Raw genomic sequence first — 26138 nt, 5'->3', positions numbered from 1 at the left:
CCACATCTGAGGGACCGAGGGCTGGCTATTGTGCTTAGACGGGGTTGATAAGGGTGTACCCGGCAAACTGCCGGTCTGTGAGGAAGATGCAGGCGGACATGTTAGGTTGCCTTGATCCAAAGGTGGTGCTATCGATGTCGGACAGCGCTCAACACCAGCTGGTGTTACCACCTCCAAAGAAAATGATGACCTGCCAATCACGCTGGCTGTTGCGGGTAAAGAGGTGGCAGGTCTGCGCCCCAAAACAGGTGTGACTGCTGTCCCCCCAGTCACAGAGGATGAAGAGGCCGCGGATGCACAAGATATGGCAGACGGTGGTTGGCCCGGCCGGCTAGGCCGCATTGTAGCACACTGAGCTTCCCACTGCAACTTATGCTTCATGTCCATGTGCCGGTTCATGCATGAAGTACTCAAACTATGTATTTTTTGGCCTCTACTTAGCTTTTGCTGACAAATGTTACAGATAACACGAGTTGGGTCATCTTTATCGATCTGAAAAAATGCCCAGGCTATGCAAGGCTTAGCACCCATGCGACCTGAAGAGCCACCACGACTTGTGGTGAGAGGCAGAGTTGTGTTTGAGGATGCAGTTGTTGACGTGCTTCCAGTACTACGTCTCTGTCCAGGAAGGCGCAACCTGACCTCGTCGTCACTAGCATCTTCCTCCACCTCCTCTGCTGACCTCATCTCTTGGCTGACTGTGGGTTGACAGTAAGTGGGATCTCTAACCTCATCATCATCACCCTGTGTGTTATCACACCCGTCGTCCTCAGAGCCAACCTGTTCCTGCCCTGACAAAAAACTAAAGTTGTCGCTCCAATCAGGTATTTGAGTCTTATCATCGTCTTCCTCATTGTCTCCACCAACAGGAGTTACAGTTTGGGAATGAGGGTCTACATTATGGTCAGAACCTTCTGCGTCTGGTCCTGGATCCGACTCATAAAGATTCTGGGCATCAGTGCAGATCATTTCCTCGTCTGGATTCACAGAAACGCTGGAGTCGACCTTTGATTCCCAGGCTATAGTATGAGTAAACAGCTCTGCAGACTCAACCATCTGTTCTACCTCATACTCAGACGGACAGCTGGAGATTTGGGAGCTGTGAGGAAGCAAGTGCGATTTGGGTGACACCTTTGAGGACTGGAGTATTTGTGATGTTGAAGTTGATGTGGAGGAGAGCCCACTTAAAGGAGCACTTGATATCCGTTGAAGCACCTGCTGTTTTTGTGCCTCATCTGGAATTTGTAGCGATTGGCGTGGCCGTAAGAAAGGGATCTTATCACATTGTCCGCTAAAAGAAGTAGACATTTTAGTTTGGCTGGAAGATGGTCTTTCTTCTGCAGATGTTACTGTTGCTTTAACACCTACCCCACGGACACAACCTTTTTTCCCCTTCCCAACACGCCTATTCCCCTTTCCACCAGCAGCAGGCCTTTTTCCACTCATTTTGGTGGTTAACTAATTCACAACTCTGGAGTTGTTTGCACAAAAAAACAATGGATGGTAACCGAGCAGAGCTGAGTGGCCAAACTGTGGTATTAGGCCAAAACTATTGGCTGGGTTAGATGCAGAAAAAAATATATTCAGTTTGCAACCTGATGGAGGTCAGTATAGATGGACTAATAGAGAAAGTCCGACACACTGCTACAAGGCCAAATATTTTTTCAGAGGTAGATGCAGAATAAAATTATATTCAGTTTGCAAACTGATGGAGGTCAGTATAGATGGACTAATACAACAAATCCCACACACAGCTAGAAGCCCAAATATTTTTTCAGAGGTACTGTAGATGCAGATACAAATTATTTTTAATTTGCAACCTGATGGAGGTCAGTATAGATGGACTAATACAACAAGTCCCACACACAGCTAGAAGCCCAAATATTTTTTCAGAGGTAGATGCAGAAAAAAATATATTCAGTTTGCAACCTGATGGAGGTCAGTATAGATGGACTAATACAACAAGTCCCACACACAGCTAGAAGCCCAAATATTTTTTCAGAGGTACTGTAGATGCAGATACAAATTATTTTTAATTTGCAACCTGATGGAGGTCAGTATTGATGGACTAATACAACAAGTCCCACACACAGCTAGAAGCCCAAATATTTTTTCAGAGGTAGATGCAGAAAAAAATATATTCAGTTTGCAACCTGATGGAGGTCAGTATAGATGGACTAATACAACATGTCCCACACACAGCTAGAAGCCCAAATATTTTTTCAGAGGTACTGTAGATGCAGATACAAATTATTTTTAATTTGCAACCTGATGGAGGTCAGTATAGATGGACTAACACAACAAGTCCCACACACAGCTAGAAGCCCAAATATTTTTTCAGAGGTAGATGCAGAAAAAAATATATTCAGTTTGCAACCTGATGGAGGTCAGTATAGATGGACTAATACAACATGTCCCACACACAGCTAGAAGCCCAAATATTTTTTCAGAGGTACTGTAGATGCAGATACAAATTATTTTTAATTTGCAACCTGATGGAGGTCAGTATAGATGGACTAACACAACAAGTCCCACACACAGCTAGAAGCCCAAATATTTTTTCAGAGGTACTGTAGATGCAGATAAAAATTATTTTTAATTTGCAACCTGATGGAGGTCAGTATAGATGGACTAATAGAGAAAGTCCGACACACTGCTAGAAGGCCAAATATTTTTTCAGAGCTAGATGCAGAAAAAAATTATATTCAGTTTGCAACCTGATGGAGGTCAGTATAGATGGACTAATACAACAAGTCCCACACACAGCTAGAAGCCCAAATATTTTTTCAGAGGTACTGTAGATGCAGATAAAAATTATTTTTAATTTGCAACCTGATGGAGGTCAGTATAGATGGACTAATAGAGAAAGTCCGACACACTGCTAGAAGGCCAAATATTTTTTCAGAGCTAGATGCAGAAAAAAATTATATTCAGTTTGCAACCTGATGGAGGTCAGTATAGATGGATTAATAGAACAAGACCCACACACAGCTAGAAGCCCAATATTTTTTCAGAGGTAGATGCAGAAAAAAATATATTCAGTTTGCAACCCGATGGAGGTCAGTATAGATGGACTAATACAACAAGTCCCACACACAGCTAGAAGCCCAAATATTTTTTCAGAGGTACTGTAGATGCAGATAAAAATTATTTTTAATTTGCAACCTGATGGAGGTCAGTATAGATGGACTAATACAACAAGTCCCACACACAGCTAGAAGCCCAAATATTTTTTCAGAGGTAGATGCAGAAAAAAATATATTCAGTTTGCAACCTGATGGAGGTCAGTATAGATGGACTAATACAACAAGTCCCACACACAGCTAGAAGCCCAAATATTTTTTCAGAGGTACTGTAGATGCAGATACAAATTATTTTTAATTTGCAACCTGATGGAGGTCAGTATAGATGAACTAATACAACAAGTCCCACACACAGCTAGAAGCCCAAATATTTTTTCAGAGGTAGATGCAGAAAAAAATATATTCAGTTTGCAACCTGATGGAGGTCAGTATAGATGGACTAATACAACAAGTCCCACACACAGCTAGAAGCCCAAATATTTTTTCAGAGGTACTGTAGATGCAGATACAAATTATTTTTAATTTGCAACCTGATGGAGGTCAGTATAGATGGACTAATACAACAAGTCCCACACACAGCTAGAAGCCCAAATATTTTTTCAGAGGTACTGTAGATGCAGATAAAAATTATTTTTAATTTGCAACCTGATGGAGGTCAGTATAGATGGACTAATAGAGAAAGTCCGACACACTGCTAGAAGGCCAAATATTTTTTCAGAGCTAGATGCAGAAAAAAATTATATTCAGTTTGCAACCTGATGGAGGTCAGTATAGATGGACTAATACAACAAGTCCCACACACAGCTAGAAGCCCAAATATTTTTTCAGAGGTAGATGCAGAAAAAAATATATTCAGTTTGCAACCTGATGGAGGTCAGTATAGATGGACTAATACAACAAGTCCCACACACAGCTAGAAGCCCAAATATTTTTTCAGAGGTACTGTAGATGCAGATACAAATTATTTTTAATTTGCAACCTGATGGAGGTCAGTATTGATGGACTAATACAACAAGTCCCACACACAGCTAGAAGCCCAAATATTTTTTCAGAGGTAGATGCAGAAAAAAATATATTCAGTTTGCAACCTGATGGAGGTCAGTATAGATGGACTAATACAACATGTCCCACACACAGCTAGAAGCCCAAATATTTTTTCAGAGGTACTGTAGATGCAGATACAAATTATTTTTAATTTGCAACCTGATGGAGGTCAGTATAGATGGACTAACACAACAAGTCCCACACACAGCTAGAAGCCCAAATATTTTTTCAGAGGTACTGTAGATGCAGATAAAAATTATTTTTAATTTGCAACCTGATGGAGGTCAGTATAGATGGACTAATAGAGAAAGTCCGACACACTGCTAGAAGGCCAAATATTTTTTCAGAGCTAGATGCAGAAAAAAATTATATTCAGTTTGCAACCTGATGGAGGTCAGTATAGATGGATTAATAGAACAAGACCCACACACAGCTAGAAGCCCAATATTTTTTCAGAGGTAGATGCAGAAAAAAATATATTCAGTTTGCAACCCGATGGAGGTCAGTATAGATGGACTAATACAACAAGTCCCACACACAGCTAGAAGCCCAAATATTTTTTCAGAGGTACTGTAGATGCAGATAAAAATTATTTTTAATTTGCAACCTGATGGAGGTCAGTATAGATGGACTAATACAACAAGTCCCACACACAGCTAGAAGCCCAAATATTTTTTCAGAGGTAGATGCAGAAAAAAATATATTCAGTTTGCAACCTGATGGAGGTCAGTATAGATGGACTAATACAACAAGTCCCACACACAGCTAGAAGCCCAAATATTTTTTCAGAGGTACTGTAGATGCAGATACAAATTATTTTTAATTTGCAACCTGATGGAGGTCAGTATAGATGAACTAATACAACAAGTCCCACACACAGCTAGAAGCCCAAATATTTTTTCAGAGGTAGATGCAGAAAAAAATATATTCAGTTTGCAACCTGATGGAGGTCAGTATAGATGGACTAATACAACAAGTCCCACACACAGCTAGAAGCCCAAATATTTTTTCAGAGGTACTGTAGAGGCAGATACAAATTATTTTTAATTTGCAACCTGATGGAGGTCAGTATAGATGGACTAATACAACAAGTCCCACACACAGCTAGAAGCCCAAATATTTTTTCAGAGGTACTGTAGATGCAGATAAAAATTATTTTTAATTTGCAACCTGATGGAGGTCAGTATAGATGGACTAATACAACAAGTCCCACACACAGCTAGAAGCCCAAATATTTTTTCAGAGGTAGATGCAGAAAAAAATATATTCAGTTTGCAACCTGATGGAGGTCAGTATAGATGGACTAATACAACAAGTCCCACACACAGCTAGAAGCCCAAATATTTTTTCAGAGGTACTGTAGATGCAGATACAAATTATTTTTAATTTGCAACCTGATGGAGGTCAGTATAGATGAACTAATACAACAAGTCCCACACACAGCTAGAAGCCCAAATATTTTTTCAGAGGTAGATGCAGAAAAAAATATATTCAGTTTGCAACCTGATGGAGGTCAGTATAGATGGACTAATACAACAAGTCCCACACACAGCTAGAAGCCCAAATATTTTTTCAGAGGTACTGTAGATGCAGATACAAATTATTTTTAATTTGCAACCTGATGGAGGTCAGTATAGATGGACTAATACAACAAGTCCCACACACAGCTAGAAGCCCAAATATTTTTTCAGAGGTACTGTAGATGCAGATAAAAATTATTTTTAATTTGCAACCTGATGGAGGTCAGTATAGATGGACTAATAGAGAAAGTCCGACACACTGCTAGAAGGCCAAATATTTTTTCAGAGCTAGATGCAGAAAAAAATTATATTCAGTTTGCAACCTGATGGAGGTCAGTATAGATGGATTAATAGAACAAGACCCACACACAGCTAGAAGCCCAATATTTTTTCAGAGGTAGATGCAGAAAAAAATATATTCAGTTTGCAACCTGATGGAGGTCAGTATAGATGGACTAATACAACAGTCCCACACACAGCTAGAAGCCCAAATATTTTTTCAGAGGTACTGTAGATGCAGATACAAATTATTTTTAATTTGCAACCTGATGGAGGTCAGTATAGATGGACTAATACAACAAGTCCCACACACAGCTAGAAGCCCAAATATTTTTTCAGAGGTAGATGCAGAAAAAAATATATTCAGTTTGCAACCTGATGGAGGTCAGTATAGATGGACTAATACAACAGTCCCACACACAGCTAGAAGCCCAAATATTTTTTCAGAGGTACTGTAGATGCAGATACAAATTATTTTTAATTTGCAACCTGATGGAGGTCAGTATAGATGGACTAATAGAGAAAGTCCGACACACTGCTAGAAGGCCAAATATTTTTTCAGAGCTAGATGCAGAAAAAAATTATATTCAGTTTGCAACCTGATGGAGGTCAGTATAGATGGATTAATAGAACAAGACCCACACACAGCTAGAAGCCCAATATTTTTTCAGAGGTAGATGCAGAAAAAAATATATTCAGTTTGCAACCTGATGGAGGTCAGTATAGATGGACTAATACAACAAGTCCCACACACAGCTAGAAGCCCAAATATTTTTTCAGAGGTAGATGCAGAAAAAAATATATTCAGTTTGCAACCTGATGGAGGTCAGTATAGATGGACTAATACAACAGTCCCACACACAGCTAGAAGCCCAAATATTTTTTCAGAGGTACTGTAGATGCAGATACAAATTATTTTTAATTTGCAACCTGATGGAGGTCAGTATAGATGGACTAATACAACAAGTCCCACACACAGCTAGAAGCCCAAATATTTTTTCAGAGGTACTGTAGATGCAGATAAAAATTATTTTTAATTTGCAACCTGATGGAGGTCAGTATAGATGGACTAATAGAGAAAGTCCCACACACTGCTAGAAGGCCAAATATTTTTTCAGAGCTAGATGCAGAAAAAAATTATATTCAGTTTGCAACCTGATGGAGGTCAGTATAGATGGATTAATAGAACAAGACCCACACACAGCTAGAAGCCCAATATTTTTTCAGAGGTAGATGCAGAAAAAAATATATTCAGTTTGCAACCTGATGGAGGTCAGTATAGATGGACTAATACAACAAGTCCCACACACAGCTAGAAGCCCAAATATTTTTTCAGAGGTACTGTAGATGCAGATAAAAATTATTTTTAATTTGCAACCTGATGGAGGTCAGTATAGATGGACTAATACAACAAGTCCCACACACAGCTAGAAGCCCAAATATTTTTTCAGAGGTACTGTAGATGCAGATACAAATTATTTTTAATTTGCAACCTGATGGAGGTCAGTATAGATGGACTAATAGAGAAAGTCCGACACACTGCTAGAAGGCCAAATATTTTTTCAGAGCTAGATGCAGAAAAAAATTATATTCAGTTTGCAACCTGATGGAGGTCAGTATAGATGGATTAATAGAACAAGACCCAAACACAGCTAGAAGCCCAAATATTTTTTCAGAGGTAGATGCAGAAAAAAATATATTCAGTTTGCAACCTGATGGAGGTCAGTATAGATGGACTAATACAACAAGTCCCACACACAGCTAGAAGCCCAAATATTTTTCCAGAGGTACTGTAGATGCAGATAAAAATTAGTTTTAATTTGCAACCTGATGGAGGTCAGTATAGATGGACTAATAGAATGATGCTATGCCCAAAAGATTTTACTTCACTAGGTGCAGTAAAAAAATTGGTATTCTATACACAGGTGGTATATCTTGCAGCACAGATAGGCTACTCCACTGACTAACACACTCTGCAATAGGCCAAAAAGGATTAGCTTTGCTAGATTCAGCCAAATGCTGTGAAAAAAACTTGCACAGCACTGGCACAGACCTGCCTGGCAAAAACTGATAGGAACTGATGTAACCTAGTCCTGAAAAGGACTCCAATTACAATTAGTCTTTACTCCCACAACCTATCTATTTAAGAGCACAGACCTCCCTGATAAAAGTCGTAGGAAATGCTGTAACCTAGTCCTTAAAAGGACTGCAATCACAACTATTCCCTACTCCCAAGCTATCTGTAGATTTGTGCGAAAATTGGCTTGAAATTAACAAGGTATAGCGCACACAGCAACAGCGGTGCCGTCTAACACGCAGCTGCAGCAGTGAGAAAATGGTGGCGACGGGGAAAATGGCTTGGTCTTATAGGGCAAGGACATGTGACATACACTGCCAATGACACATGCCCTTGCTTGTGTGAAAAAAAGCACTTCGCTCCGTGTGTGCGCTGCTGATAGGCTGACAGATTGCACCTCCCCACTGCAAATGCGGGAAAGAGAAAAAAAAATGGAGATCTTCATTGTTCCTGCAGAGATCCATCCCCTGCCCCTCCCCCCACCCCGCTGTACACTCAAACTGCGTATTAACATTAATTTTCATCATTACTGAGAAAAAATCCAGTTATGATTTTGGTGCACGAACAGTTATCGAACATAACCTCGAACAGCCGAATTTTTATCAAATTGTTCGTGTTCGCCGAACGGCTCGAACACCGCCCAAAACAGCTCGAATTTGAGATTGGCGAACAGTTCGAGTAGAACAACGCTCATCTCTAGTGAAGAGATCAACTGACCAAGACACCCAGCACCAGAGGAAAAGACTAGAAGCCAGCAAACCACAAAAAGATGGCCGATAGTAAAACAACATAGATTCTAACAGACATGTTCCATCCCAAAGTCCGACTGGGTCCCGGCTTCCACTATGTTAACCCAGTGTGCCGTCAGCGAGATGTACTGTCCCTGCCCACAAGCACTTGTCCACGTGTTCGTGGTTAGGTGGACCTTCCCAGTAACTGCATTGTTGAGGACAAGGCTAATGTTCTGGGACACGTGCTTGTGTAATGCGGGGACGACACACCGGGAGAAATAGTGGTGGCTGGGGACCGAGTACCAAGTGACGGGCACCGCTAACAGGTTGCGGAAAGCTTTCGTCTCCACAAGCCTATAAGACAACATTTTGAGAACAAGCATTCGAGAAATGTGTGAGTTTAGTAGTTTGGCCTGAGGGGCATTAGTTCCTTATTTGTGCTTGCGTTCCGAGAGGCTGGGGAAGGGACAACAGAATGCTGCACTGCGACAAGGACATGCAGGGTGTCATGATGGTTGCAAGTGTGCAACTACATGTGCAGGGCGGGTGCATCTTTGCCTGTGCCATGGACATGGGATTGGCATGCACTTACAACAGTGGAACAAGCAGTGGTCTCACCCACAGACACTGTTTCTGGACCCTGGCGTTTGGCCCACCTAGTTGGGTGCTTTGCAGTCATGTGCCTGAGCATGCTGGTGGTTGTCAGGCTGCTAGTTTTGCTGCCCCTGCTGATGCTGGCCTGACAGATGTTGCAAATGGCCTTTTCATGGTTATCTGGACTATCTTTTAAAAGAACCAGACTCTGGAAGACCTAACAGTTGTACTGGCAACTTCCGTCATGTTGGTGTTCTGGGGAACAGTTGCCTTGTGTCTGTGGCCACCACACTGCTTTTTCCTGCCTGTTGTGGTGCTACGCCTCCCCCTCTGTGCTGCTGTCCTTGCTATGCTTGTCACTGTGCCAGGTTGGGTCAGTGACTTCATCGTCCAACACCTCGTCTTCCATGTACGCACCCTCAGCCTCCTTCTGACTTGGTGGCAATTGTGTCTCATCATCATCATCCACTTCTTGCAACAGTAATTTCACTTTCCCACTTTCACCTTTGTGTGACTGTGGCTGCTCAAATATTTGGGCATTGCTACATGCAATCTCCTCTTACCTCACTTGAAGCTGGATGGGTGAAAGGCCCAAATCTATAAATAAAATAAGTGAACAGCTCTTTGGAGTGTCCAAGTGTGGGATCACTTGTCTCTGGGCACTCGGCATGGTGGGAGGAAGGAGGATCAGAGTGAGAAATATGTGGTTCAGACTCACGGCTACTGAGACTTTACCAAGTGGACCACAAGGGTGCCGGTGGTGATGGTGGTGGCAAAATGACTGGAAGCATTATCTGCTATCCAACCAACAACCTTTTGGCTTCAAGAGTGGTTTTCCATGGCCCCCTAGTAATTGGGACTGGAAGGTAGTTTGACACAATGTGGGTGTTTGTTGTGTTCCCTCAGCAGGCACAGTTTAATCTTGCCCACGGCCTTGGCCTCTGCGTGCACCATCAGCATCACGTCCACTTCCCCTTCCCTTGCCATGCGCATTTACCATTTTAATTGATTTGGAATATTTGGCACACGCCACAAAATGTCTGAATTACCGCAGTAATATGGGATCATATGTGACAACCACGGTTTTAGGCTGTAGCCTTGTAGTATAGTATTGGTCAGCCACCAAGTGTGAATAGGTTTACCAATACACAGATGACTAACTTTAAATGGAGTGGAATATTTGGCACGCTCCACATATTGTCTGAATTATTACTGCAGTAATATGCGATCATGTGTGACGACCTCGATTTTAGACTGTGGCCTTGTAGTTTAGTATTGGTCAGCAACCAAGTGTAAATAAGTTCAATAAAACACAGATTGCTAACTTTAAATGGAGTGGAATATTTGCACGCTCCAAAAAATGTCACAAATATTACCACAGTAATATGTGATGTGATGTAAAAGTTTATCTTCTTCTACAGTACAGCAATGTTAACAAAATCAATAAAATCTGCCTGTATTCTGCTAACAAGCAAATGGAACAGTAAAATGGAGTACTGTATTGCTTTTTAAGCAAATAATCAGGCTTAAGAGCAAAGACAAATAGCCCTGATATGTAGGGCTATGTAAATATGTAACAGCAGCAGCAGACTGAATATATATATATATATATATATATATACAGCTCTGGCAACGAATAAGAGACCACTGCAAAATTTTTTTTTTTGAGTAAAATGTACATTGTTGTTTTAGTCTATAAACTACTGACAACATGTCTCTGAAATTCAAATCTAAAAATTTTGTATTTATTTACAGCAAATGATAAAGCGTCAAAATACTAAAAAAGAAACAGTGCTTTCAGACCTCAAATTACTCATGTTTTAACTCAGGAACAGTTCAGAAATCAATATTTGGTGGACTAGCCATCATTTTTAATCACAGCTTTTATGCATCTTGGCATGCTTTCCACCAGTCTTTCCATGCTTTCCAATAGAAAACTGTTCAGTGGTCTCTTAATTTTTGCCAGAGCTATATATATATATATATATATATATATATATATATATATATATATATATATATATATATATATATATGTGTGTTGTGGAATACTTATACTAACTAATAAACAAGCAGATCTCTCCCTCATTCAGCAGCATCTCTTCTTACTCTGCCTGTTTCCGGGGTACACTGGGATGAGTATAGGGTAACCAGGTCTTATATAGACCTGAAGACGCTATGCGGCCAGCCAATCACTGTAATGACACAACCATCATGGCTCGGGCATTACAATGAGTGGCAGGCAATCACTGCATGTTAATTGGCTCTCTAAAGAGCGCCAAACATGCGGGGAGGGGACCCAAGCTCCCGCCCGAGCATCCCGGAAATACTGGAGCGCCAAGCATCTCGAGCAGTGACGAGCATGCTTGCTCATCACTAATGTAGTCCAGTTAAAATAGTCCTGAAAATAATCAATGTCAATTAAGTATGCATATACACTAATAGTACAAAATGCAGTAACTTGTATGGAACATACGTGAGGATCCCGGTTTTTCCACTTCAAATGACCGCTGACTGAAAACATTGCTGGTTCAAGGGATTTAAGTGCTGATTACAAGAAGTACATTTGGTTGCTGTCTGCTGTATGCCATTGGTGTCTGGCGTGCGGGAGCAGGCTGGAGAAGAAAGCTGCGTTTATAGAGCCAGGGGCGCTCCGGCCGGTAGAGTGAAGGTGTGTGACGTCACAAAGTCAGGAGTCCTGAGATAACCAGAAAGCAAACCAATGCATTTCGGGGGAAAAACAGTTTGTCTTCATCAGGGTGTATGCTCCTGGTGCCACAGGAGAGTGTTTTATAGTCTGTAGCTCCGCCCCCTCTCCAGAAAAAATATGAACAGCCATTGATCCACAATATTCTAAGTGGTGAGCATTTCACATAATTGCCCAGGATTGACAGGTCTCTGCCTACGTGGTGTATAGGCAGTCCTGTCAATCCACTACAGCGGTTTGGGCTAAGCCAACGGGGACCCACCTGTCCGACTAGTCTCAAGCTCTGCTCAGTCTCCAATGGCTGGAAAAGTATGATTTTCTCTGAAACTCCGCAGCATATCAGGGACAAACATACCTTTGTGAGATCATACAGCCAGTGCCTGATACATGCTGCCCGTGGCTTGAGCAGCATTTATCAGCTGTCAGGATTACGTTAAAATAATTTTGTTAGTTCACATCAGATGATTTGTAATCAGTATTATTATATTATTATTAATGACATTTTAATTATGTAAACTGTGGATAGTGCGGACCATAACACATGCACATACTTTTATATTTACTAATTTCAGTTTTTTTTTCTATTGTTGGTAAAACATATGTTCTTTGACAGATCTTCTTGAGTGTGGTCGTCAGCAGTTTTTGCCTTGGTCAAGCATTTTCTCATCTTGAAGCATTTTCTATTGCAAGAGGTGCAGCCTATGGTATATTTCATGTCATTGACGAGGTAAATCAAAACAATACATAAATTTAGACTAGAGTATATACACTGCTCAAAAAAATAAAGAGAACACTTAAGCAACAGAATATAATTCCAAGAAAATCAAACTTAAGTGAAATCAAACTGTCCACTTAGGAATCAACACTGATTAACAATCAATTTCACATGCTGTTGTGCAAACTGAATAGACAATAGATGGGAATTATTGGCCATTATCAAGACACCCTCAATAAAGGAGTGGTTTCTGGCTGATGTTTTGGTCACTTTTGAATGTTGGTTGTGCTTTCACACTCGTGGTAGCATGAGACAGACTCTACAACTCACAGAAGCTGCTCAGGTAGTGCAGCTCATCCAGGATGGCACATCAATGCGAGCTGTGGCAAGAAGGTTTGCTGTGTCTATCAGCGTGGTATCCAGAGGCTGGAGGTGCTACCAGGAGACAGGCCAGTACACCAGGAGATGTGGAGGGGGCCGTAGGAGGGTAACAACCCAGCAGCAGGACCGCTACCTTTGCCTTTGTGCAAGGAGGAACAGGAGTAGCACTGCCAGAGCCCTGCAAAATGACTTCCAGCCGACCACAAATGTGCATGTGTCTGCATAAACGGTTAGAAACCGATTCCATGAGGGTGGCATGAGGGCCCAGATGGGGGTTGTGCTCACAGCCCAACACCGTGCAGGACGCTTGGCATTTGCCACAGAACACCAGGATTGGCAAAGTTGCCACTGGCACCCTGTGCTCTTCACAGATGAAAGCAGGTTCAAACTGAGCACAAGTGACAGACGTGACAGAGTCTGGAGGCGCCGTGGAGAGCGATCTGCTACCTGCAATATCCTTCAGCATGACCAGTTTGGCAGTGGGTTAGTAATGGTGTGGGGTGGCATTTCTTTGGAGGGCCGCACAGCCCTGCATGTGCTCGTCAGAGGTAGCCTGACTGCCATTAGGTACCGAGATGAGATCCTCAGACCCCTTGTGAGACCATATGCTTGTGCGGTTGGTCCTGGTTTCCTCCTAATGCATGACAATGCCAGACCTCATGTGGCTGGAGTGTGTCAGCAGTTCCTGCAAGATGAAGGCATTGAAGCTATGGACTGGCCCGCCCGTTCCCCAGACCTGAATCTGATTGAGCACATCTGGGACATCATGTCTGGCTTCATCCACCAACGTCACGTTGCACCACAGACTGTCCAGGAGTTGGTGGATGCTTTGGTCCAGGTTTGGGAGGAGATCCCACAGGAGACCATCCGTATCCTCATCAGGAGCATGCCCAGGCGTTGTAGGGAGTTCATACAAGCACGTGGAGGCCACACACAATACTGAGCCTCATTTTGACTTGTTTTAAGGACATTACATCAAAGTTGGATCAGCCTCTAGTGTGTTTTTCCACTTTAATTTTGGGGGTGACTCCAAATCCAGGTCTCCATTGGTTAATAAATTTGATTTCCATTGATGATTTTTTGGTGATTTTGCTGTCAGCACATTCAACTTTGTACAGAACAAAGTATTCAATGAGAATATTTCATTCATTCAGATCTAGGATGGATGTGTTATTTGAGTGTTCCCTTTATTTTTTTGAGCAGTGTATGATAAAGATCATTGATTCATAGAATACATTGCCAAAACCATGTTGAAAACCTTTTCTCACTAATGAACTTATCCCATTCAACCTCAACATTTCCAAAAATGTCTAAAGCCAACCTTAAAACTATTTCAAGAATCTTGAAAGAAAACCTCTTGTTATAAAATGGATAGTGGCTTGTAATAAATAAACATTAGTGAATTTTTTGAAAACTCTATTTTTTCACTGATTATCTAATCTGCAAATCTCAAACCTGTTAGAACTCCCCGGCACTGATTCCACTATCCTGATCCTTTCTGCCACAATTGCATCATGGTCATTTTAATGTTGCGTTGGTGGCCACCAAGTTGAAGGAGAAAAAAATAAAAACATCAGTGTGAAACTTGGTGAAGTTGTAAAAAACAAACATTTCAAGCTTCAGATTTCAGGGTAAAATTAACCCTTTATTAGGGAAACACCAGCTTTCCTCTTTACACTGCATTCTTGCTAGCCACCACTGCGCCCATTATCACCATATAGCTCCCGGTTTGTGATCTGTAATCACTATAGCCATCAATTTGATAGTATCCACCTCTATTTTTGTATCTTTAAATTTTGCGTGTTCTCTGGTATCATTTTGATCATATACTCCATTTTCATAAAATAATTTTCTTTATATATCATTTTTAGAGATCTGGTATTGACAGCTTTTCCATAGAAGGATACAGACCAGATATTATAAAAGGAGATGTGGAATTTAAAAATATTCATTTTTGTTATCCATCTCGACCAAATGTCCAGGTAAGAACAATTACAAATGTTTGCGTCATTTTAAACAAATCTCTCGATTTTTAAAGGAGTAAAAGCTGCATTATTAATTATAATATTATCTGTAACACTTGCCAGTTGTCAGTGAGAGATGTCAGTTACCAGTGTTTTACATCTCCGGTTCATGTTGCTCTGCTTATTAATGATATACTTGTCAGATTAATTTATGTCCAAACCCATACATTTTGTATAAACAGCTACCAATGGTTTAAAATATAGGATTATTACTTGTCATTTTACTAATCACTTGCTGTTCCAATCTCTACCTGATCCCCTGTTGCTCCAGCTGTGAGGTGTTGACATGACGTTTGATCTCTGCAGTTAAAATGGTTGTTCCAAAAATAACATTTATCACCTATCCACAGGACAGAATATATATGTAAGTGTTGCACCCCCGGGGGCCTTACTGTTTGGGGACAGTATATATATATCACGGTGGCTGGCTCAGGGCGGACAGTGCACAAAAGGGGTAGCGATTACTAATAAAGTTCAGAGAAATTTGTGACGCCACCTGTGGTGTCTGGTGAAGGTCACCAGCGCTGCAGCAGTCCACTAAGGCAGGTGTCAAGGCAGCTAAAGATGGTACAGCTCCCCACAGGTGGAGCGGGGCCTCAGGGCAGTGTAGATAAATAGATGGTGGGTGCGCTGGGCGTTGTGGTGCAGTGAGGATCAGTGATGCCGGTGAAGAAACAGACAGAGGCTGTTCGATTCAGTCGTCCAAGGTTTTACTTACAGTTCTTAGGCAAATCACAAATGCACTTTGCAGGTGAAGGCCTCCCTCGTCGCGCTGCATTCACCGGGCAGGGGTTCAGTCCTTTCTCGGCTAATTTAGGAATACCTGGCGGAACCCCACTTTCATCTGTACCTATCTTGACCTTTTTCACACTCGGTCCCTCTCACCGTTGTCCTACGCTGCTCACTCTCATTCCCGCTCGAGTATGCTGAAGTCCTTCCAGTATGTCGGATCCGGGACCAACCTGACCCCCTGGGGTTTTGAGTGTAGCAATCGATCCCTCCTGATCACCTGGCAGGAGCGGGGTGTACGGGTGCCATCCTGCACGAGCCGTACCCCCTGGGATCCCTTAAGTAGAATGGAGCCTGCTCCCTGCTCCCCTCCGGGGCCTCTATCCTGGGCCCTAACTTGTAGAGCAGAGCTCTGACTGAGCCTCTGCTCCCGGACTGTTCGTTTGAACAGCCCTCACTAGAACTGCATTGTGTGCTGAACTGAACTCAACTCCCTAGACCTAATATGGCTTCCTATATATACTTACTGTATATGTGCTCCATGTAACTGTTTCCTCCACCCACACCCACTATTGGTTCCCCCTACCTTTAGGTCCCCCCCCCCTACTCCAGCCTGGGCCAGGGCTCAGCAGAAAACTACATTGCGTCTTGCCCCTCCTTCTGGCCTGGAGCATTGTTGTGTTGGATGTAGGTGGTTGGGGTTCCGTGCGGCACTCCCTCCTTACTAGAGAGAAGGGAGACACCACACCTCGAGGTGAGGTGCAGTGTCTCTGTGGTGACTGAACCCTCAGGGGCGCCACATAAGATCAGTAGGGATTCAGCTGCTGAGACCCCCAGCAATCCTCAGGACAGGCAGTCCAAAGCCATCTGTGTAAATGGATTGGAATTGCGCATGACTCCCATAGATAGTGATGGTCACACATGATCACTTTCACAGCTCTACTTAAATAGGTGACTTTGGGACCACAATTTTTGTAATAGGAAATACTTTGTATAACTCTCTTATCTCACAGTGACAGCAGTTTGGAAATGTATTCAGAAAGGAGGTTATGTGGCGCCCCTGAGGGTTCAGTCGCCACAGGGGTACTGCACCTCAACTAGAGGTGTGGTATCTCCTTCTCTCAGGTAAGAAGGGAGTGCTGCCCGGAAACCCAACACCTGCATCCAACACTACACTGCTCCAGGCCGGCTGGAAGGGCAACATGCATGTGCGCAGCTGCTGAGCCCTGTCCCTGGCTGCAGTGGGGGGAACCCAGAGGTAGGTGGAACCAGTAGTGGGTGTGGGTGGAGGAAGCAGTTAAGGGGAGCACTATAGAGTGAGATATAAAAAGGGAGGCCATCTTAGGGTGGCAGGACAAAACAGCAGGACAGTCAGTGGAGAAGTCAGTCAGGGAGCAGAGTCTCTTTAGGAGCTCTCCTCCACAAGTAGGGCCCAGTCCTAGAGGCCCAGGTGGGGAGCAGAGGAGTAGGCTCCGTTCTAAGGACGGGATCCCAGGGGGTACGGCGAGTGCAGGAAGGCACCCGTACGCCCCGAATCTGCCAGAAGACAGAGGGATCGTAGGCCGCAAGAAGGGGACCGGCCCCTGGTCCAGCCGTGTTATTCTAAGTCTCGGCTGGGAAAACCGGAGGCTTCTGGCTTATATAGTCAGTTGCCGAAGCCTCATTCTAATCCCCGTGAGGGTCAAGCAGGTCCGGGAACTCCAACAAGACAGGAGGGACTTCAAAGCACCCGAGCGGGATTGAGAGTGGGAAGCGCAGGGCAGGAGGGAGAAAGACCCAGCGTGAAGACAGTCTAGCTAGGAACACAAGAAAGTGGGGTTCTGTCAGGTACTCCTAATCTGCCTGAGGAAGTGCTGAACCCCTGCCTGGTGAACGCAGCGTGACGTGGGAGGCTGACACCTGTACAGTGCACCAGTGGAACTGTCATAAGAACTGTGAGTAAAAACTCGGATGACTGCACCGCACTGCCTCCGTCCCTTCTTTCATCTGTGCCATGTCTCCCTCCCGGCACTACAACGCCCAGCGCAACCTATACTCCCTACACTGCCCTGTAGCGAGCTCTACCTGTGGAGAGCCACACCATCTCTGCTGCCGTAACACCAGCTCAAGAGGACCGCTCCGCAGCGGCAGCACCCTTCAGCCGCAATCCACAGGTGGCGTCACAAACTTTACAAATCCCCTATAAATATCCCCCTTTTGATTGAACGCCCTGGGTCACGTACTGGGCCAGCCACCGTGATACTTCCCGGCTTCCGAATACACCACGGCCCTGGGGGCGCGTCAGTTACAGTACAAAAGGATTTAAGAAAGATTAGAGATAGACCAAAAGAAATGGAGGTAAGAATCTTAAAGAAGATCTTTCACCAATTTTTTGATGTTTAACTGGAAACACAATGTTATAGTGGATGCAGAAAGGAATAAAACAGATTTTTTTTTTATTTCACCTCTCTGATGCAGAGGTATTAGCTATCAAAGTATTTGGAACCTAAGCAGTTTTTTTTAACTTCCAATGGGGCATTACTAGAGAGGTTTCACTGGGGGTATGTACCTCTTCCTCTTTCTGACGCTATCTAATTATAAGCAGGTAGAAATACACTGGGGAAAGCTGAGCATGCCCCAACAATAGCAATGACAAACAGCTATCCTTACTGCAGAATGCTGGCGTGCTGGAGCACAGCAGAGCTGAGTGTGATTTACTGACAGCTTTCAGTTTAGGGGGAGGGGCAGTACAGCAGACCTTGATTATCATTACAAACACAAATGAGTTTTATTGTCAAGACCAAATATACATTAACATTACCAAAAGCAAGTGTAGTGCTGCCAACTCTGTTGTACTGCACCTTCCCCCACACTGACTTTCTGGAGATAAAAGCTGTTAGTAACACTCAGGTCTGCTGTGCTCTGGAGAATGAAATCATTTTGAAGAGCAGACTGTGTCATCATGTCCTATACAGAGTCTGTTCCAAGCAAAAGTGTGTGCGGGGTGTTTGCAGCACTATGAGATGAGAGCTAATAGAAGTGTTTGTAAATCGACTGCCAGAGTTGAGAGTTGAAAGATGTCTGTTAATCACAATCACACTGGCTGTGCAGTTCTCCAGCACATGTCATGCAGTGAGGAGTTCAGACTGTTTGTCAATGCTATTGTGGGTGCATGTTCTTTTTTCCCAAGTGTGTTGCTGCCTGCTTATGATTGGTCAACGTCAGAAAGAGAAAGTATCCATCCCCAGTGAATTCTCTCTCATTATGCCCAAATGAACTTACAAAAGTAAAGTTTACGTGCCAAGTACTTTGATTGCTAATATCTCCAATGTTTTATTCTAAGCTGCAGCTCCTATTACATTGTGTGTTACATGCATGCAGCTAGGTTCAGATAGGGCGAGACGGGTTTTATGAATTTGTTGGAATCCTGGGGGAAGTGTTACTCAGGGTGACCATAGGCTGCAGCTTCTCTCAGGCTCACGATAGATTCAATTGCTGACCAGACACATCTGACAAGAGTCTTTTTCAACAGTTTAACAGTGGAATTTAATCTGAACCATGGCCAGTGCAATTCAGGGATATTACAGCAACAATCTTCAGTACAGTACAGTCTAATAAAGCAGGCACATTAATGTCAGTCTCTTCAGTGGCATAATTCAGCACAGATTAGATCTCTTAGCAGCATACTTCTATGCATACACAACCACAGACTTTTCCCTCACAAGGACTCAATAGTACACAGAATTCTTTATCCTACATGGAGATGGAGGAGAGGAGGGTTTGATGAGGGAGAAGATCCCTATGACACGATTCCTTCCAGTCCTTATCTTTCTACCCACTAATAATCCACACTGTTAGCTCAGGGAGTCTATCTGACCTGTGTTTAGCTTCCCTCTTAACCTTCGGCTCCAGCCAAACAGTAAACAACTTCCCCACAATCCCCCTGGGGCTCTGCTTAACACTCCCTGCCTTCTGTGACTGTGTTACTTCTAATAGTTGCTGGATAGTTGCTCGACATTCATCTTAATTGATCAATCTGACCAATTCTGAGACTGTGGTGAAAGGTGAATAACTTTATATACAAATTGGCATTGTCAAATTGGTATAACGTTCATAAACATTGATAACTAGAGATGAGCGTTGTTCTACTCGAACTGTTCGCCAATCTCAAATTCGAGCTGTTTTGGGCGGTGTTCGAGCCGTTCGGCGAACACGAACGATTTGAGAAAAATTCGGCTGTTCGAGGTTATGTTCGATAACTGTTCGTGCACCAAAATCATAACTGGATTTTTTCTCAGTAATGATGAAAATTAATGTTAATACGCAGTTTGAGTGTACAGCGGGGTGGAGGGAGGGGCAGGTGGTGGATCTCTGCAGGAACAATGAAGATCTCCATTTTTTTTTTCTCTTTCCCGCATTTACAGTGGGGAGGTGCAATCTGTCAGCCTATCAGCAGCGCACACACGGAGCGAAGTGCTTTTTTTCACACAAGCAAGGGCATGTGTCATTGGCAGTGTATGTCACATGTCCTTGCCCTATAAGACCAAGCCATTTTCCCCGTCGCCACCATTTTCTCACTGCTGCAGCTGCGTGTTAGACGGCACCGCTGTTGCTGTGTGCGCTATACCTTGTTAATTTCAAGCCAATTTTCGCACAAATCTACAGATAGCTTGGGAGTCGGTAATAGTTGTGATTGCAGTCCTTTTAAGGACTAGGTTACAGCATTTCCTATGACTTTTATCAGGCAGGTCTGTGCTCTTAAATAGATAGGTTGTGGGAGTAAAGACTAATTGTAATTGGAGTCCTTTTCAGGACTAGGTTACATCAGTTCCTATCAGTTTTTGCCAGGCAGGTCTGTGCCAGTGCTGTGCAAGTTTTTTTCACAGCATTTGGCTGAATCTAGCAAAGCTAATCCTTTTTGGCCTATTGCAGAGTGTGTTAGTCAGTGGAGTAGTCTATCTGTGTTGCAAGATATACCACCTGTGTATAGAATACCAATTTTTTTACTGCACCTAGTGAAGTAAAATCTTTTGGGCATAGCATCATTCTATTAGTCCATCTATACTGACCTCCATCAGGTTGCAAATTGAATATAATTTTTTTCTGCATCTAGCTCTGAAAAAATATTGGGCTTCTAGCTGTGTGTGGGACTTGTTGTATAAGTCCATCTATACTGACCTCCATCAGGTTGCAAACTGAATATATTTTTTTCTGCATCTACCTCTGGAAAAATATTGGGCTTCTAGCTGTGTGTGGGACTTCTTCTATTAATCCATCTATACAGACCTCCATCAGGTTGCAAACTGAATATATTTTTTTCTGCATCTACCTCTGAAAAAATATTGGGCTTCTAGCTGTGTGTGGGACTTGTTGTATTAGTCCATCTATACTGACCTCCATCAGGTTGCAAATTAAAAATAATTTTTATCTGCATCTACAGTACCTCTGAAAAAATATTTGGGCTTCTAGCTGTGTGTGGGACTTGTTCTATTAGTCCATCTATACTGACCTCCATCAGGTTGCAAATTGAATATAATTTTTATCTGCATCTAGCTCTGAAAAAATATTTGGCCTTCTAGCAGTGTGTGGGACTTTCTCTATTAGTCCATCTATACTGACCTCCATCAGGTTGCAAATTAAAAATAATTTTTATCTGCATCTACCTCTGAAAAAATATTTGGGCTTCTAGCTGTGTGTGGGACTTGTTCTATTAATCCATCTATACAGACCTCCATCAGGTTGCAAACTGAATATATTTTTTTCTGCATCTACCTCTGAAAAAATATTGGGCTTCTAGCTGTGTGTGGGACTTGTTGTATTAGTCCATCTATACTGACCTCCATCAGGTTGCAAACTGAATATATTTTTTTCTGCATCTACCTCTGAAAAAATATTGGGCTTCTAGCTGTGTGTGGGACTTGTTCTATTAATCTATCTATACAGACCTCCATCAGCTTGCAAACTGAATATATTTTTTTCTGCATCTACCTCTGAAAAAATATGTGGCCTTCTAGCAGTGTGTGGGACTTTCTCTATTAGTCCATCTATACTGACCTCCATCAGGTTGCAAATTCAAAATAATTTTTTGTCTGCATCTAGCTCTGAAAAAATATTGGGCTTCTAGCTGTGTGTGGGACTTGTATTAGTCCATCTATACTGACCTCCATCAGGTTGCAAACTGAATATATTTTTTTCTGCATCTACCTCTGAAAAAATATTGGGCTTCTAGCTGTGTGTGGGACTTGTTCTATTAATCCATCTATACAGACCTCCATCAGGTTGCAAACTGAATATATTTTTTTCTGCATCTACCTCTGAAAAAATATTGGGCTTCTAGCTGTGTGTGGGACTTGTTCTATTAATCCATCTATACAGACCTCCATCAGGTTGCAAACTGAATATATTTTTTTCTGCATCTACCTCTGAAAAAATATTGGGCTTCTAGCTGTGTGTGGGACTTGTTCTATTAATCCATCTATACAGACCTCCATCAGGTTGCAAACTGAATATATTTTTTTCTGCATCTACCTCTGAAAAAATATTGGGCTTCTAGCTGTGTGTGGGACTTGTTCTATTAATCCATCTATACAGACCTCCATCAGGTTGCAAACTGAATATATTTTTTTCTGCATCTACCTCTGAAAAAATATTGGGCTTCTAGCTGTGTGTGGGACTTGTTGTATTAGTCCATCTATACTGACCTCCATCAGGTTGCAAACTGAATATATTTTTTTCTGCATCTACCTCTGAAAAAATATTGGGCCTTCTAGCAGTGTGTGGGACTTTCTCTATTAGTCCATCTATACTGACCTCCATCAGGTTGCAAATTCAAAATAATTTTTTGTCTGCATCTAGCTCTGAAAAAATATTGGGCTTCTAGCTGTGTGTGGGACTTGTATTAGTCCATCTATACTGACCTCCATCAGGTTGCAAACTGAATATATTTTTTTCTGCATCTACCTCTGAAAAAATATTGGGCTTCTAGCTGTGTGTGGGACTTGTTCTATTAATCCATCTATACAGACCTCCATCAGGTTGCAAACTGAATATATTTTTTTCTGCATCTACCTCTGAAAAAATATTGGGCTTCTAGCTGTGTGTGGGACTTGTTCTATTAATCCATCTATACAGACCTCCATCAGGTTGCAAACTGAATATATTTTTTTCTGCATCTACCTCTGAAAAAATATTGGGCTTCTAGCTGTGTGTGGGACTTGTTCTATTAATCCATCTATACAGACCTCCATCAGGTTGCAAACTGAATATATTTTTTTCTGCATCTACCTCTGAAAAAATATTGGGCTTCTAGCTGTGTGTGTGGGACTTGTTCTATTAATCCATCTATACAGACCTCCATCAGGTTGCAAACTGAATATATTTTTTTCTGCATCTACCTCTGAAAAAATATTGGGCTTCTAGCTGTGTGTGGGACTTGTTGTATTAGTCCATCTATACTGACCTCCATCAGGTTGCAAACTGAATATATTTTTTTCTGCATCTACCTCTGAAAAAATATTGGGCCTTCTAGCAGTGTGTGGGACTTTCTCTATTAGTCCATCTATACTGACCTCCATCAGGTTGCAAATTCAAAATAATTTTTTGTCTGCATCTAGCTCTGAAAAAATATTGGGCTTCTAGCTGTGTGTGGGACTTGTTGTATTAGTCCATCTATACTGACCTCCATCAGGTTGCAAATTAAAAATAATTTTTATCTGCATCTACAGTACCTCTGAAAAAATATTTGGGCTTCTAGCTGTGTGTGGGACTTATTCTATTAGTCCATCTATACTGACCTCCATCAGGTTGCAAATTGAATATAATTTTTATCTGCATCTAGCTCTGAAAAAATATTTGGCCTTCTAGCAGTGTGTGGGACTTTCTCTATTAGTCCATCTATACTGACCTCCATCAGGTTGCAAATTGAATATAATTTTTATCTGCATCTAGCTCTGAAAAAATATTTGGCCTTCTAGCAGTGTGTGGGACTTTCTCTATTAGTCCATCTATACTGACCTCCATCAGGTTGCAAATTAAAAATAATTTTTATCTGCATCTACCTCTGAAAAAATATTTGGGCTTCTAGCAGTGTGTGGGACTCATTGTATTAGGCCATCTATACCAAGCTCCACCAGCTTTGAAATTAATAATAATTTTTAGCTGCATCTAGCCCTGAAAATAATTTTTCCCAATAGTGGTAGCAATAGAAATATGGGGCGCGCGCCTGGCTAACAAAAATATACGCTTCATAACACAAAACACCAGCCTAGCGCACTGCATTAATAAGATGGCATCATCGTCTCTCCCAGTGCTAGGCCTACTACGCAGGCTAGTATTCCTGTGCCTAAAACACAATGTATGGGTCCGCGCTAGCCACTATGCTGAGGGGTATAAAGCTGCTGCTAACGCTTTATAACAATTCAATTGGCAGATTTTCACAGAGCTCTTCCACAACGCCCACCCATCGGGCAACAGTTGCCCACCCTCCCTATGGGATCTAGTGGCGAATAGTTGAGGCCATTAATCAGAGCGTCAGTTGCCCCGTCAACGTGGCAAGCATACGGTAAGGCATGGGAAGAGTGGACACGACTAGTAGCAGGCAGACGGGTTGACCAATGTGAACAAGCCAGATCACAAGTCACCATAGAATTTCTCCACCAGCTAATGATGAGGGGCATATCAGGGGCGTCAGCGCAGCGGTGTCTGACCGGAGTAGCATTTCACTTCCAACTACTGAATTGGGGAGATGTGACAAAGATTCATCATCAGACAATCCATAAAAGGGTGGAAAAGGGGTCAGCCAAGTCAGGAATGTAGACGTCCCGTCCCGTGTCACTAAAACTGATTTCTCACATCTTATCCCTAACACCATTAACATGACACTCACAATTTGAAGCAACACTAATGTCTACTGCATTTGTGATCGCCTTCTTCGGGGCGCTATGTATAAGCGAATTAGTCCCTCAATCCAAAATTACCACCAGTGGACGCTTATTACACCAGGAAGTAGTCATAGCCAATAATGCAATACGTGTACGCATACACCAATCAAAAACGGTTCCAGCGGGCAGGGGTACTTGGGTACTTCTACAACCCACAAACGGTACACTGAGTCGGGTAACAATAGTAAAAACATATCTAACCATCAGATCACAAAGTAATTTCTTCGTATCACACATTGATGGAACGCCATTATCAAGATACCTGTTCCAAGCTATATTTAATAAATGCATAACATTGGCAGGGAACCACCCCAAAGATTACGGGACACACTCATTCCGCATAGGTGCGGCCACGGAAGCAGCAAGAGTAGGACTGTCAGAAACGGAAGTTCAGAGGATAGGGAGATGGCGATCCACGTGTTTGGCGAGATACATAAGACCGGACTTGTTATCCTAACGTGGTTTGTTTCTTTTACAGGTGACGCTAAGCCAACAGTGTGAGTGATAGGCCACTCGTATATATATTGGGCACAAAAAAGGGCGAAAGTCCGCCCAGGCAGGAGGAAATTAGAGTTTCATAACACATATTTCAACTGGAGAGCTATTAGAGGCCTGCTATGGCCACAGGTACTAATGGAGGTAATCAAGGTAGGGAGAGAGGCAAGAGGTCCGGTCATCTTAGTTATACAGGCCGGGGGAAACAACCTAGGTCATCACAAGAGCGCATAACTAATGGCAATAATGAAACTAGACACTGAGCGCTTCAGAGAATTTTTCACAAAATTAGCTATAGTATGGTCAGAGATTGTGCCGATAGCGGTATGGCAAGGTGCGCGAGACATCACGGCCATCGAATGGACAAGGCAGGTAATAAATATTCGGATGGCAAAATTTAGGAGAGACAGAGGTGGTGTAGTGATACGACACCGACAACTGGAAGGAGATAAAGCAGGCCTCATACGGCCCGACGGTGTTCACTTAATAGATATTGGACTGGACATATTCCTGTCAGGACTCCAGGACGGAGTGGAACAAGCGTTAAGAGTGATGGGTGGGGGTCAGAGTCCTGCATACGAGTACGCTGGATCCTCCGTGGCCTGGAAATAGAAAGGACATGTTGGAGAGTTACACTTGTTGGCCAACTTGCCGGAGTGGGGACCCAGGGCATGCTGCAACAAGCTGAATTATTTTAGAAATAAAATGCCTTTCTAATGGAATGAGTATAAAGAGTTAATAAAGCTGTGACCGATCCTCACCCATCCAGTTGTAAGAGTTACATTATTGGGTTGTCCATGAAAGGGGGGCGGTAGGGGGGCTGAGCATCTGGGTTTGGTTG

At 42.6% G+C, this 26138-nt stretch overlaps 1 protein-coding gene across 9 annotated transcripts in view; it reads left to right on the top strand.

The window, feature by feature from the left end:
• The window catches only part of LOC141265127 (ATP-binding cassette sub-family B member 5-like), a 1418963-nt gene that overhangs the window by 425728 nt on the left and 967097 nt on the right, over nt 1-26138 (top strand). For 2 of the 9 annotated variants that reach the window (XM_073677804.1, XM_073677806.1), the window contains exons 10-11: nt 12649-12762; nt 15003-15113. The exons of the other annotated variants lie outside the window; for them this stretch is intronic. In XM_073677804.1, coding sequence (XP_073533905.1) covers nt 12649-12762; nt 15003-15113 — 225 coding nt within the window. The remainder of the gene's footprint in view (nt 1-12648; nt 12763-15002; nt 15114-26138) is intronic. 9 annotated transcript variants of the gene reach the window in all.

This window comes from Phyllobates terribilis, unplaced genomic scaffold (genome assembly GCF_046119375.1).
Source record: "Phyllobates terribilis strain yellow unplaced genomic scaffold, ASM4611937v1 Scaffold_4__5_contigs__length_816908805, whole genome shotgun sequence".
Classification (NCBI taxonomy): domain Eukaryota; kingdom Metazoa; phylum Chordata; class Amphibia; order Anura; family Dendrobatidae; genus Phyllobates; species Phyllobates terribilis.
The sequence above is the reverse complement of the archived record's forward strand: the minus strand, read 5'-3'. Positions and strand labels throughout refer to the sequence as shown.